We start from the raw sequence: 14,261 nt of genomic DNA, 5'->3' as shown, positions 1-14,261 counted from the left end.
TTCTTTAAAGGAGAAGGGCAGATAGCAGGGGAGGAGGGTTAAGGAAAGGGTGTGCTTCTGGACTAGGCTTTTATTGCACCATTGCCCTGCCTCTTTCAGAGAATTTTACAGGTAGTCCAGATGACATCTTCCACGCATAAATCTGCTGCATTTTCCCACTGCTTCTTCTTTCTCTGTAGAAAATCTATAATGGGGAAAAAAGACAGAATTGCTGCGCAATACCTTCTGATTGGTAGCAGTAGGAGCCCTTCATCTGGAAGCACCCTAGATATAAAGGAAGACTAGCCCTCTTCAGGTGTTTGGTACTGAAAGCATGAAGGGGCTTCCAGGAACATCATGTGCCAGATGTCAATGCATGCCTCAGCTACATCCCCCACCCCCAGCTAAGGCAAGATCCGGTGGTGAGGCCAGCCAGCATGTTCTTGCACGCATGTACGGATGGGTACCAAATCACTGAAGACAGCAAAAGTTACGTTGGGCTGGATCTGGATTCCAGACTAAGTTAATTGCACTTCATCATAACTTAATTCCCATTGATTTCAGTGGGAACTGCATGACACCAACTTGCTCTGGATCCAGTCCTTTCTCCAATGCTTGTGTAGAAAAACTTATCTTGGTGGATGTGCCTCTTTTTTGAAAATTTAAATCCCTGCATGACCAGGAGCACTTGCCAAAGTTCTCTCTTCTACATCCTAATAATAATAATAATAATAATAATACAGGGGGGCTTCCCTCCTTTATATCTGGTCATTCTGAATAAGGGGTGGGCAACTTGTGCCCCGCCAGATGTTTTGACCATCAGCCCTAGCCTGCATAGCCAATGCTGAAGGCTGATGGGAGTTGTAGGCCAAAACATGCGCAGTGGCACATGCATTCAATACAAGGGACAAGGAGCAAAATAGGGAAATGCATTCAATAAAAAGTCAGGCGTGGGCCCGTCCCAGGTTGCAATTCCGTTTGAATTGAAAGGTTGAAGGCGTAGACCGCTCTGGAACATCTAGGCCGGAGAGGAACGACTTGAGGTGGCGACGAGGCCCGCCGCTGGCGTGGGAAAAAGCAGAGGCAGCCGGGCGAGAAGCGAGCCGAGGGAGGAGCGCGCTGTTGCCCGGCGGCGGGGCCTCGGCCCTCTCCCCTCGCCATTGTGACGCGCGGGCCCTCACTGTGCTGCGCAAGGGGCTGCGTGGGCAGCCGGCCAGGCCACTTCGGCCATGAGGCGCCAACAGCAGCGGCGTCGGCCGCGGCGCGGTTCGGGCCAGTGTCTCGGGGCGGAGGGCGGGTGGCGCGTCTCCCCGAGCGACCGAGGCGCGCCCGACACCAACAAGGGCAGGAAGAAGCCTCCCGCCACATCCTGCTGCAGCTTGTCCGGCGGCGAGACCCAGCAGGAGATGGCGCGGCGAAGGAGCCCCAGCCGCTTCTCCCCGCCGCGAGGCTTCCCGGACGCCTACAGCTCGGAGCCCGAGGCGGCGGGCGGCGAGGGCGGCCTGGGCCACCACACCCTGGCGCAAATGTGCCGCGACGAAGGCGGCACGCTGCTGCCGCGCAAGGGCAAGAGCAGGGCCTCGTCGCCGCGCCAGGGCAAGCCCGCCGCCGCCGCCCAGCCGCGCCGCCTCTCCGCCTGGCAGCAGCAGCACCTGGCCCCGGCGGGCGAGGGCTGCGCCACCCCGTGCACCACCTCGTGCACCACTCTCTACGGCGGGGAGTTCCACGGCCAGCCCGAGCACCCCAGCCGCTCCCCGTCGGGCCGGTGCACCCGCGTGGAGGAGCTGCTCCGCGACGACCAGTGGGCCAGCCCGGTGCCTCGGCCTCTGGAGTATGGCACAGACTTCCCCACCGACGCCAGCAAGCCCCCCTCCGTCTGCCCCTCTTCCTTTTCCTTCTCCCAGCTGGACAACAAAGCCTCCCCAAAGTTTGAGAAGAAGGAGCTCAAGAGGAGGGAGTGGCAAGAGCCCTCGGACAGCAGCCCCAGCCTAGCCGACCTGATGCACTCCCTGAAGCAGTACGAGGAGGAAGAGCCGCCGCAGGTTTATCTCCCTGCAGACCAAAGTGCCTGCCACCGCCATCAGCACAAGTCCAGGAAGGGAGACCCCCAGATCAGCCTCCAAGATCTGACCGACAAGAGATACGAAGATTTGATCCCGGAAAGGGACAAAAAGATTGCGGCCCTGATGCTGGCCAGGCATCAGGAAGAGGAAGAGATGAAGGACAGGCGGCTGCAGGCCTCCGAGGCTTGGGAGAAGATGAAGAGGAAGGAGAAGAAGCACAAAGCCAGGATGGAGAAGGAGAGGCAGTACCAGCTGGCTGACAGTTTGGAGCAGTGGCAAAGGGAGCGGGACCAAAGAAAAAACAAGCTCAGGTTGGAGGAACAACAGCTGTTGGCGGCCAGGGAGCGGGATATGATGCTGCGTGACAAGAAGTGGAAAAAACTAGCCAAAGAGCAAGAGTGTGGGCGGAGGGAGAAATTCGAAAATGCCAAACTTCAAGCTGAGTATAGGAAACGTTGTCAGGAAAAGCAACTCTGGGACAAAAGGTTAAGTGAGAGGAATGCTAGGGACAACAGCTCTCATCTGTACAAAGAGAAGATGCTTCAGGCCCTGGAGAAAAGGCTCATGAAGGAAATGGAAAGGAAGAGGAGGAAAATAGATATGAATGAATACAAGAGATCTAGGCATATGCAGTTGAAGGACCAAATGGATGACAGGCTCAAAGCTGATGAGCTGTACAAGAGGCTCTGCATTGAACAAAAGCTTCAGAGGTCTCAAGAAATCCTTGAGCAGCTGCTTGAAGAAAGGAATAGAGAATTAAAAGAAAAGACTTTCAAGGAAGAAGAACAAGGCATGATAGCCAAGGTTAGAGCAAAAGAGACAGAGGAAGAGAAGAGAAGGCGTAAGGAGATGTTGCTGCAGATAGCGGAGATGAAGATCCAGCAGGCCAGAGAAATCATGTCCAAAAATATCCAAGACAGAGCACAACGTATGAGAGAAATTAACTGCATGAAAGAAAGGAACCACCATTGCCGCAAACAAAAGCTTGATTATGATGAAAAATGCCATCTACGTGAAATACAAGAAGCTTTAAGGAGGAAAGATCAGAAAAGCAATCAGATTCTAAGGCATAAGGATGCAGCTATTGAAGAATCTAGGAGAATAGCCAAAGCATCTTATGACCTTAGAGAAAAAGTGAGAGATCTGATAAACCACAATTCATTTGATCAAATGGCTTTAGATGCCCACCGTAATGCAAGTCTCCTTCGAGGCCTCTAGTGAAGTTTAAGGAAACATCCCAGGCTGTCTTGTGTCCCCCAAAAGATGGTTGTAAAGTGTTCATATTGTAGAACTTTGCATTGCTGTACACTAAAGTGGTTTCAGCCTTAATTACTGTTTGACTCATAAGTGTTTGGGAGGATTGTGGTTTAAAGGAGTTTACAATATATCCTACAAATCTATCATTTGCATTTGTAATTTCATTGTGAATGAAAAGTATTGAGTTTGGCCACATGCTACCCTGTACAACTAATATGTAGGGAATGTGGCCCTGATTTAATGCTAGGCACTTTCAATTGAATATTCCTGTAACAAATAATGATTTTTTTAAAATTATATTTTTACAGTTCACAAATTACGTGTTTTATATGGTTTACATATTAATGATGTAAAGATTTCATATCAAAGTATGCATCAGTCAATCATACATCAAGAATAAGATAGTAAAAGATACTGCATTATTTTTAAATCTAAATAAACACTATTTTTATAGTTGAATAACCTAAGCAATAGCTTGCAATCCACATAGTCAACCATTCATGTGTCCCATTTATTTCAGTGGGGTTTATGAGCTTATCACTGTGTTCAGGATAATAATAATAATAATAATAATAGTTTGTCAAACATTATGAATGTATTGTTTTAGAATATGGCTATGTTGCCAATGTAAAGTTTATAATGTACTGAAATTAGAAAGATTATGAAGGAAACTGCAAAAACATAAACCTGTATCGGTAAAGGTATTTAAAATAAAGCTTGATCAGTATATTTTCATATTTTGAAAAGTAGAAATTGTGTTACTTGATGTTCACTTGATGTTCTGGATTATCTCTGTGGGATGATCTGTGATCTAACACTTGCTTTACATACTTGTTTAATTAATAAGTTCCCCCTTTCTCTAATCAAATGCTTTATAAAACTAACAAGCATGTGGGATAATTGCTATATTAGTTGGAGAGAATAAAAAAGAAGTTAGGAAACTATCACTTTGCTTATATTGATATGAGTACTCAAAAACATTCACACATCTGCAGTGTGATTGGAAATGATTCACAGCACTTTTAACCCAAAGGTTTGTTTGTACCAACAGATAGTACAGTAAATGGAACTATATTGCCTTCTTTTCCTTCCCATTTCAGTTCTAACACCCATGTCCTAAATATGTTGACTTGTAAAGCTGAACTGGAAATTGATGGGACTTGTTTCCGCATACATTTCTTTAAATATTAAAAAAATGTGTGCACAATATTTGATAAATAGTTGCCTATTTTATTCCTGGCATACAATTTTGATAAAAAAATAAGGCATATATCAGTAGTTCATATCAGTAGTTCATGCCCTGGTCTCCTCTTGCCTAGACCACTGTAATGCGTCCTATGTGGGGTTGCCCTTGAAGACGGTTTGGAAGTTACAACTGGTGCAGAATGCGGTGGCCCGCCTGATTAAAGGCAGCTGTTGGCAAGACCATATCCAGTGCTGAAGGAGTTGCACTGGTTACCAGTTGTTTTCCAGGCCCGATTCAAGGTGTTGGCATTGACCTTTAAAACCCTATATGGTTCCAGCCCAGTCTATCTTAAGGAGTGCCTCCAGCAACAGCAGGGATGCCACTCAACGAGACCAGCCTTAGAAGGCCTTCTGTCCCCTCACACAGGATAGCTAGGCTGGTGAGGACTAGGGAGAGGCCCTTTTCTGTGGTGGACCCCACTCTGTGGAATTCTCTCCCTAGTGACCTCCACCATGCCCCCTCTGATGAGCGTCTGCCGGGCTTTGAAAACCTGGCTGTTCAGGCGGGTATTTGGGGTGGGTTAGGGTTTTGTTTTTTGTTTTTTTAGAGCAATGTTGTTTTGTTCAGTTGATTGTGTACATTTGTTGTATTTTGTGTTGTTATTTGCATTGTACACCACCTAGAGTGGCTGGGTAGCCGGCCAGATGGGCGGCTAATAAATAAAAATAAATATATCTTAGGCAGTTGTATAATTAAAACATCAGAATGGCAGGTTTGCTCAGTAGTTTTCTATCCACTTAAGAGAGGGGTGGGCACCCTTTTTACCTCTGAGGGCTGCTTGCAATGATGGGTGGTGGGGCAGGGGCCACATGCCAGTAGTGGGTGTGGCCAGAGGCATGGATCCTGTGGCGGGCATGGGCAGAGCTGGTGCTGTCCTCAACACCCCGTATGCAGACTCAGCCTTCCATTCATTCTCATGAATGCACAAATGCGCACTCTCCACAGACATACATATGTATATCCCCTCCCCATATACTCACCCAGGCACACATACTCTTTCTCCCCCTCCCCATTTCAGTGCACAGGATGGGGAGGTTTAAACCTCCCCTCTTGCATACTGGGAACACATTATCCCCCTGTCCCTGCACCAATCAGCTGGGTCGGTGAGATGCATAATTTAAATGGGGAGGACAATGTGTAGGGATAACTCCCCATGTGCACCATATTCTGCACTTAAATTGTGCACCCACCAGCTCACCAAACAGTTGTTGTGCAGACTGGCAGGAGTGTGATTTAAATGGAGAAGAGGGTGCATTGGGATGATTTTTCCCACACACCATCCTTTCCAACACAATGGTGGTGAAGTTCAGCAGCAGGGGAAACGTGGTATTGGCTTGCCTGAGGCAGGCTGTATTGAAGGCTTCCAAGGGCTGTGTTGCCCACATGTGGCTTAAGGGGTTCATAGAATCATAGAATAGTAGGGTTAGAAGGGGCCTATCAGACCATTGTGTCCAACCCCCTGCTCAATGCAGGAAGCTAAGTCAAAGCATCCCTGACAGATGGCTGACCAGCTTCATCTTGAATGCCTCCAATGTGGGAGATCCCACCACCTCCCTAGGGAATTGCTTCCATTGTCATATTGCTCTAATGGGAAGTTTTTCCTGATGTTCAGCCGGAATCTGGCTTCCCGTAACTTGAGCCCAGTATTCCGTGTCCTGCTTTCTGGGATGATCGAGAAGAGACCTGGCCTTCATGTCTGTGACAACCTTTCAAGGACTCGAAGACTGCTGTCATATCTCCCCTCAGTCTTCTCAAGGCTAAAGATGCCATTCTTTCAGTCTCTCCTCATAGGGCTTTGTTTCCATTCCCCTGATCGTCTTTGTTGCCCTCCTCTGAACCCTCTCCAGTTTGTCTGCATCCTTCTTAAAGTGTGGTGCCCAGAACTGGACACAGTACTCCAGATGAGGCCTAACCAGTGTGAGTAGAGGGGAACTAGTACTTCCCAGGATTTGGAAACTATGCTTCTATTAATGCAGCCCAAAAGAGCATTTGCCTTTTTTGGAGCCACATCACACTGTTGGCTCATATTCAGCTTGTGATCTACAACAATTCCAAGATCCTTCTTGCTTGTAGTATTGTTGAGCCAAGTATCGCCCATTTTGTAACTCTGCATTTGGTTTCTTTTTCCTAGGTGCAGAAGTTGGCATTTATCCCTATTAAATTTCATTCCGTTGTTTTCTGCCCAGCGCTCCGGTCTATCAAGATCACTTTGAATTTTTTTCTGTCTTCCAAAGAATTAGCTATCCCACCAAATTTTGTGTCATCTGCAAATTTGATAAGCATCCCCTGCACCTCCTCCTCCAAGTCATTAAATGTTGAAGAGCACTGGGCCCAGGACTGAGCCCTGCGGTACCCCGCTCGTTGCCTCTCCCCAGTGAATAGGTAAAATGCTTGGGTCTGAGTAATATTTTAAATATATAGCAGTTCAGTCTATAAGCTGTTGATCGGATCAACAGTAGTAGTAAAAATGCAGTTCAGCCCAGGTAACATCAGTGGGACTAAATCAGCTTTAATCTTAACTACTTCAGCCTAACACCATTGTAAATTGGGCTGTATCTCTGATGTTCAGTTCCTTGAATTTATCCCAATGGATTCCATATATATTATAATCTCTAATAAGAGTGCTTAGGCTTTAAGCTTTGCACTCTGACCATGTACACATTTATGTCAAAATAAGTAATGTTGATTTTAATGGGATTTACTACATTGCAAGTGTTCTTGGATCATCACAGCACTTGAATCACAGGCTGTAGATGGTTGAAGCAAACAGAGCAACTGAAGTTTTCAACTAGATGTTCTGAAATTAAGGATTCTCCCCACCCCAAGTAAGTCACTTATATTTTGAAGTCAGAGTAGTTTACCTTATAAAGCCACAACGTTAGTAAGATGATTATAATGCATGGCTGGGTTCATTGAGGATCTCAAAACTGGAGTTGCCAACAAACATATCTGAGCAACTCAGTGTCAGACTTTTACAGAACGAAGCTGTACTCATCAGGTGTGGTGTTAATCCTGTTGGTTCTGAAAGTTGTGTGGGTATCACAAGTAATAAAAAAACTGTGTCACCTGTTTTGAAGGATGACTGAACTTTTTTTCCCAATGGCATGAAAAATACCCCATATGTCAAAAGATACATTATTGTGTAAGGAATAATCTGGCACATTAGGAGGTCCATTTGCAAAAATATAAGTCCCACTTAATCAGATGGAAACATGCATGTTATCACTCTGCTCCAAACAACCAAGTCTAGCTCTGCTTGCAACTCCTCTTGTTTTCCCTGCTGAACAGATACTCTGTACTGATCACCTGTAGGGACAAAGGGGAAATGGATCCCTGGAGTGATGATGGCACCTTGACTACAACAGCATCCTCAAAGTCTTCTCCTGTGCTTGCTATTTTGTGGCTTTGGGTGAGAACTGTAGGCATGGATGTGGAGGATATTGTCATCTATCAGCAACTTCTTGCTGTGGTTCTGTGGATCAGAACGAGCAGCACCATGCATTTAACTTCCAGGTTTGGATCAGGGAGATTTCTTGTGGAAAAATGCAGCAACCTGTAATACTTCAGTGGGGGGACCCATGTGAGAACTCCTTGATGGATTGGGAGGCATATTATCCTCTAAGTCACGAGTATTGAACCTCAGGTTTAGGGGGCAAATCCGGACCTCCAGGGAACCTAATCTAGCCCTCTGAGGGTCCTCAGATGGCTATGCCTCTTTCTCCACATCATCAGGTGGTTTCCACTTTCTCCCGGATTGCCTGTTGTTTAGTGGTTTCCTGACTTGTCCATGGTTTCTTCCCCATTCTAAAAGGCATTGAAATGCCTCTCCTAAGACAGTAAGAGCTTGAAGCTAAAATATGGTATTATTTTGGCATTCTCACCCCCATCTCTTTTGCCTTCAGCCCCACCCACTGCTGGAATGTGGCCTCTGAGAGCTTCTCTGAAATGGAATTAGCCCTCAGGGTGAAAGGGGTTTGATATCCCTGCTCTAACCTCATATTGACATACACTAATATAATGTAGAGCAATGGGAATTGTAATATTTTACACTTCTTGTTTGGAAAATTCTCAGTAACAAATACATTCAGCTTCATTGTGCTAAGATGTTTTTGAGTTTTTTAAAAAATGGTTTTGTTATGAATGTACATCACAATTTTTAAAAGCACATACATTTACAAAATCTCTTTATCCTGCCTTTTTGAAAGAATGATTAGATTATATGAGGGTTGTGGAAATCTTTGACCTATATATTCTGCTTACTGTCTTTCTGACTAAAGCCCACTTACATAAAGGACCATTTACTTCCTTTGAATTATTCTCATGATATAGCATCCCCAAGATACAATTTAATTCTGACAATACTTTTTTTTTAAATATACATAGGGAGAAGCACACATGCACATTTTATGTGGGGAAAATATACAAAAAAGAATGTGATGGATGACTTAAATTTGTCTCACTGTGATAGAGATTATAGCATTATTCTAGAGTTCTGCTAGGATCCTAGTAAGGCTACCTGATACTTTACCCTTATATCTCTCAAGCAGTTAATGTATTGTGTTAAGTAGACTGGATCAAACACGCTTAATTGATTCATGTTAACAAGGACGTAGGTAGTACGAGCATTGTGAGCTCTTGTTTTATGTGAATCCTCCTATTATAAAGGGTAATATCTAGATGTTGGATTATAGATCTCCAAACGCAAGGCAGACTAATGCAACCAGACTTCTGCTGTTACTAAGGTAAGTGCACTAGAAAAATGTATCCCTGACAGATTTTACAACTGGTAGCAAAATAAAATGGGGCATACGTGTCAGGGATGCATTTTCTGATGCTCACCTCTTTCTGTGCCTTGGAAGCAGGGGTAATTGGTTTGCTGTGTTTGCCAAGAAACCCTCACATTTGCTCATAGGCTAGCTACTGTGGTCAGAAGAGCCAAACAGTGGTGTGGAAGACGGCCAACCACCAGCAACACTACACAGCATTACTGCTTGCAGCCAGTGCAAGGAGAAGCATCTGGCAGAACAGCACCAGCCGGGGGGGCGGGCTGCTGGGGCTGGGCACAGGCACATGGAGCCCCAGCCCCAAATCTGTTTCCCAGCACTCCAGGTCTATTCCCTAGGGCCCTAAGTGTTGATTGGTGGTAATGGAAGGTTTTCTTCTCAACTTGACATGCAGGACCCAGTTTTCATGGGGGATTGCAACTGGAGAGGAAAGGGTCAACCCCCTCAAACATATGCTCCAATTCCTGCCCTCAATCCTCCCCTGTGTGGCAATTACACATAGAAGACATCTTTCCATTGGTGCTAATGGGAGTTTTTTTCTAAGTTTATTTTATTTGAGGTGATTTGGATGAATAAGTAATTGGCTGGCTTTGTCTTTTGTGAAATTTAAATACTAGTAATTATTTCTAAATTTGCATATACATATATAAATCAGTGTATGCACATTTTATTCAGGTTTACATCCTATAGTCCTGGGCCCGAAATCTGTTAAGTGCCTAGCAAGACCCCTGAGCACCAGTATCTCTTCCAGAGCGGCAATGGTGTTGCAGTTAAGTCTGTTAAATAGCTAACTGAATCAAATACATCTTTAGACTAGGTGGCTCAGCTTGCATGGTCTTCATCAAGGATCTCTGCCTTTTCATGTGTGTGTAAAACGCTGTGCAGATGTGATGCTATAAGAATAACTAAACAGAACCATGTATCTTGTAGAATTACTGTGGCGTACTGACTTGTTTCGTTACTGTGTGGTACTGACTTCTGTAATGGAGGGAGAAATCCTATGGCCACTAGACAGCAGCTAGATGGCCATAGGATATCTGGTTTTCTGGGAACCAACCTCAGAGCCCGCGCTCTGAGGTCAGTTCCCGGAGAACTGACCTACCCTCTGCTTCCGCATTGCCTTGGAGGTAGCGCATAACAGCCCCGTCCCCCGCGCTCACAAGAGGAGCATGGAGCAGCCAAAATGGGGTGTTCCTGAGGGGGTGTTCCGGGATGGGGAGGGCGGAAGTGCCTGTGTGACACATCCAATGTGTCGTACAGCAGCCTCCTTCCCCACTTTGTCCTCCCGCAGCTAGACAGCCGCAATTGGCTGCCTAGCTGAAAATGTAGGGCAGGAGAAGCGCGGAGGGAATGATCCCCTCCGTGCTTCTCCTGCCCTGCTTTGTATAGACGGCTGCCTCCGAGTTCGGAGGCGGCCGCCTATCTGGATAGGATTGTGCCCTCAATCTTTGAAAAAAATCTGGAGGAAAGGATGAAAAGAAGACCTGATGCAGCAGCACTGGCTAAACGTTCTCCGCTTAGATGCTGGAACCTCACCATCACAACCATGTGCCCCAGAACACTTAGTACTGGATATGAGAAAAGCTACTTTTTAGCATAACTAATGACATGCGTTATTAATTGCGGGGAGTAAATACTTTTTTTTTCCAGTGGAAAAAATAGGATTCCTTATCAGTGTAGCTTTACTGAAATACACCAGAGGAGGGCACTGAAGAGTTGCACAATATTTTCTCATTCCACGATTTCAGAAGAGCTGTTAAAAGAGAGAAGTTTGGAACTCAAGTCATTATTTTGGCCTTGAGATGTATGTATCAGTCAAAGAAACATCAACATGCAGAACTATTACTCAGAAGCAAGTCCCATTAGGTCCAGTTGGGGCTTATTCACAAGTAAGTGTGTTTAGGATTTTATCCTTACTGGATATTGGCCCAATCCAATCAAGCTAAGCATTTGGAAATTCCATTTGGAAATCCTAACTGAAATCCATTGAAATCAATGGGACTTACAAGCATTTTATTCATTCATTTATTTCTTAAATTGGTATCCCACCTTCCCAGGAAATGGTGCTCATTCAGTTGTGACTGGATCATTTGCCATAGTGGTTTTAAATTTTGAAACCAGTGCAGCGCTGTGGCTTTGCACTGCATATATACAGATGCTGGTGAGAGGGAGATCTGTGATCAAGAGCTACTCACCAGCAGCCTTCGGATGGTTTTAGGAGAGCAGAGAACAATATCATACGCTCAGTGTCCACAGGGGCCCTGGACACCATGCGAAGCCAGAGACTCAGCACGTATTGCAAATAGTGGCCACTCTTTCTGGTGCAGGCACGGACGTTGTGCAAAGAACACCACATGGACCAGGGGCGGGTCCATGTGGACCATACTGCCCACAGGAGCACTGCAAAGACCAGCCGGAGCTGGGAGGAGCAGTACTGGCCAAGTCCCTTTCTCCATGCCTCTCCCAGCACAGAGAAAAAAAAACAGGGGTGGAGTAGTTTTCAGTGGGCATACCCAAGGAGGTTATCTGGCCTGCAGTGGGCCTGGTGGGAGGCAATTTGGCCCCACACCTTAAAATGGGGCTGCTGTACAGTGGTTATATTTTTTTTTCTCCTTAACTTTGTTTTTTGATGGCCTCAAAAGCTAGTTAACTGGTACTAGGCCTGCTACCAGGCCTACAAAAACTTAACAGAAAAGTACATAACATTCAGTTTAAGTCAGACAATACTTTGGGAGGTCACTAAATGTATGTTTTTAAATGGTTCCTCCTACTGGCTATCATTAAATTAGATGTGACTTGACATGAAGTCACAAGGAGTGAAATGTGCAAATATCCCAGCTGTTCCAGCACTTTGTGTTTCTCTATTAGACGTTCTCTGAGATTTCTCAGAGTCCTATTCTGTACAATAAAATAAAAATAAAATAAAAAATAACATTGTTATTTAAATAACGTATTATATTATAATATATAATATTTAAACAACAATAAAATTGTTATTTAAACAATAAAATAAAAAACAATAAAAATATTGATATAAAATCCTTTGAGTGAGATTGTCTGCAGAAGTGGGGACGGAGCCATCATTGTGCTGATGATACCCAGCACTGTTTTTCTTCATCGGCTGATCCAGGAGCAGAGGTCTTGCCTCAGCACTAGTTGCTATTTTAATGCTATTATGAATTATTGTGGTATTGGGTGGTCTGCTTGTTCTATGGGAGATGGGACTGTGGGTTTTATACTGGGATGAGAGAAATCACACTCCCTCACAGAGCTGGTTCTTGCCACCATCATCAATGTTTTGGAATGATGTGCTCTATATGGGGCTGCCCTTGAATACTGCCCAGAACCTGCAACTGGTCCAGAATCAGGCTGCTTTCCTTCCCATAGGATATGAGTTTAGGGAGCATAAAGCACCAGTGACATTCAATGTGTGTAAAGTTCAAATGTGCTTGGTTTTTGTCATTTCGAAATAAACAGATTACACAAAAACAAAACTAACGAAACTCCTCTGGTGCTCTCGCATGCCGCACCTGGAAAGAAAGCATAACCTGCCACAGCTGCCACTGGACAGGGAAAAACATATTTATCTAGAAATATGACTGCAAAATGGTTTGACAGGGAAGCCTTTTTCAACATTGAGCTATAGCAGGAATTTAAATGAATAACACTTGTTTGTTTAAATACCACTGGGGCTCTAGTTAAAAAAGATCCCTCTGTTGATTCTATTATACATTAATTGCTGATGGTATTCTTACTGAAAAGTTAATTAAAATAGGAATGAATCAATCTCATTGGATTCTCTTCCGATCAGTTCTCTTATAGAATTGTGAAGTCATTGTTTATTGCTTTCCAATACTTCCCTATCCCCCCTCCCCAAGTCTACTTGTGTGAATCTTAAATTTCAGGTTTGGTTTTATTACCATACGGACAATAACCAACTATTCCCCCAACCCTCAAAAGTATGGGGAACTAGCCTGTTCTTCCTCCAGGCTTTTTTCTTAGCCATTAAAACAAAACCTCCCAGAACAAGCTGAAGACTGTTTGGCATTGTCAAGTTTAACCATCGTCTGATGGTGATGTCATGGGCAAGGCCCACGATGATTGGCTGCAGCCAAACTGGTCATGTTTTGTCCACACATGGCACAACAGTCGGCTTACAAAGCAGTCACACTGAAGCTGAAGCTGCCCTTACAAAAGACAATTAAAGGAAAAGCGTTCATGGCCTAGCAAAGCACCAGCGAAGCATGAAAGTAAAGGGAATCTTGCATTCAGTGGACAGTTTCCAGCTCTTTTACTAATGGCTAGCAGCTATGTGCATCATGTAGTAACAGTAGGCTACCATTTTTCTGACTCACTTGAGATGTCGCTAGATTTTTAAGTTGGAGACCAGTGAAGGAAGCTGAAAGTGAATGCTTAGCAGAATGTCATTTTAGGGTTGTGCTACTGAAGCCTTCAGGAAATCTCACATGTTCATTCAAAAAGCAGAATACATTGGGCAGTTTCCAGTGCTGTCACACCACTAGCATAAACCAATGTTAGTGCAATGTCATCAGCACTTGCCAGGCAAAGTGGGGAAATGGCAATAAATCACCACTTTTCCCCTTTGCCTAGAAAGTGCTAAGGACACTGCACTACCATTCACTTATGCTAGTGCAACATTACTAGTGCTAGCACTGACAGTATCGGATGCTGCCTTATGAGTTGGATCAAAGAGCGGTAAACACAAGGAACACAACTGGCAGTGCTGCTCCACAAATGCTTGTGCAAGAGTTTTGCACAAGAGTTTGCACAGTGCTGTGATGCTGGGGTGGTTCTATAGCAATTCTCATGCATGTGGAGGAGGCGACCTCAAGCTCTTTCACAAGTAGGATGCCCACTTCTGAATTGCCAAAAAAGAGGACATAAATCACCAAAAAGGAGGACACTGATTTC

The 14,261-nt window shown here is 44.9% G+C and overlaps 1 protein-coding gene across 1 annotated transcript; it reads left to right on the top strand.

The window, feature by feature from the left end:
* Positions 1-867: 867 nt before the first annotated feature.
* LOC146359492 (coiled-coil domain-containing protein 185-like) lies at positions 868-4,035 on the top strand. Its single transcript, XM_084831592.1, has one exon. The coding sequence runs from the start codon at positions 1,209-1,211 to the stop codon at positions 3,258-3,260; it is 2,052 nt and encodes a 683-aa protein (XP_084687718.1). The 5' UTR covers positions 868-1,208; the 3' UTR covers positions 3,261-4,035.
* The last annotated feature ends 10,226 nt before the right edge of the window (positions 4,036-14,261 follow it).

Source organism: Heloderma suspectum, chromosome 1 (genome assembly GCF_057233095.1).
Source record: "Heloderma suspectum isolate Gila_16-S chromosome 1, 16-S_ref, whole genome shotgun sequence".
Lineage (NCBI taxonomy): Eukaryota > Metazoa > Chordata > Lepidosauria > Squamata > Helodermatidae > Heloderma > Heloderma suspectum.
This window is presented reverse-complemented; position numbering and strand designations above follow the sequence as displayed.

What these genes read in the sequence shown, in the direction of transcription:
- LOC146359492 (XM_084831592.1), top strand. Translation starts at nt 1,209, where the DNA reads ATGAGGCGCCAACAGCAGCGGCGTCGGCCGCGGCGCGGTTCGGGCCAG.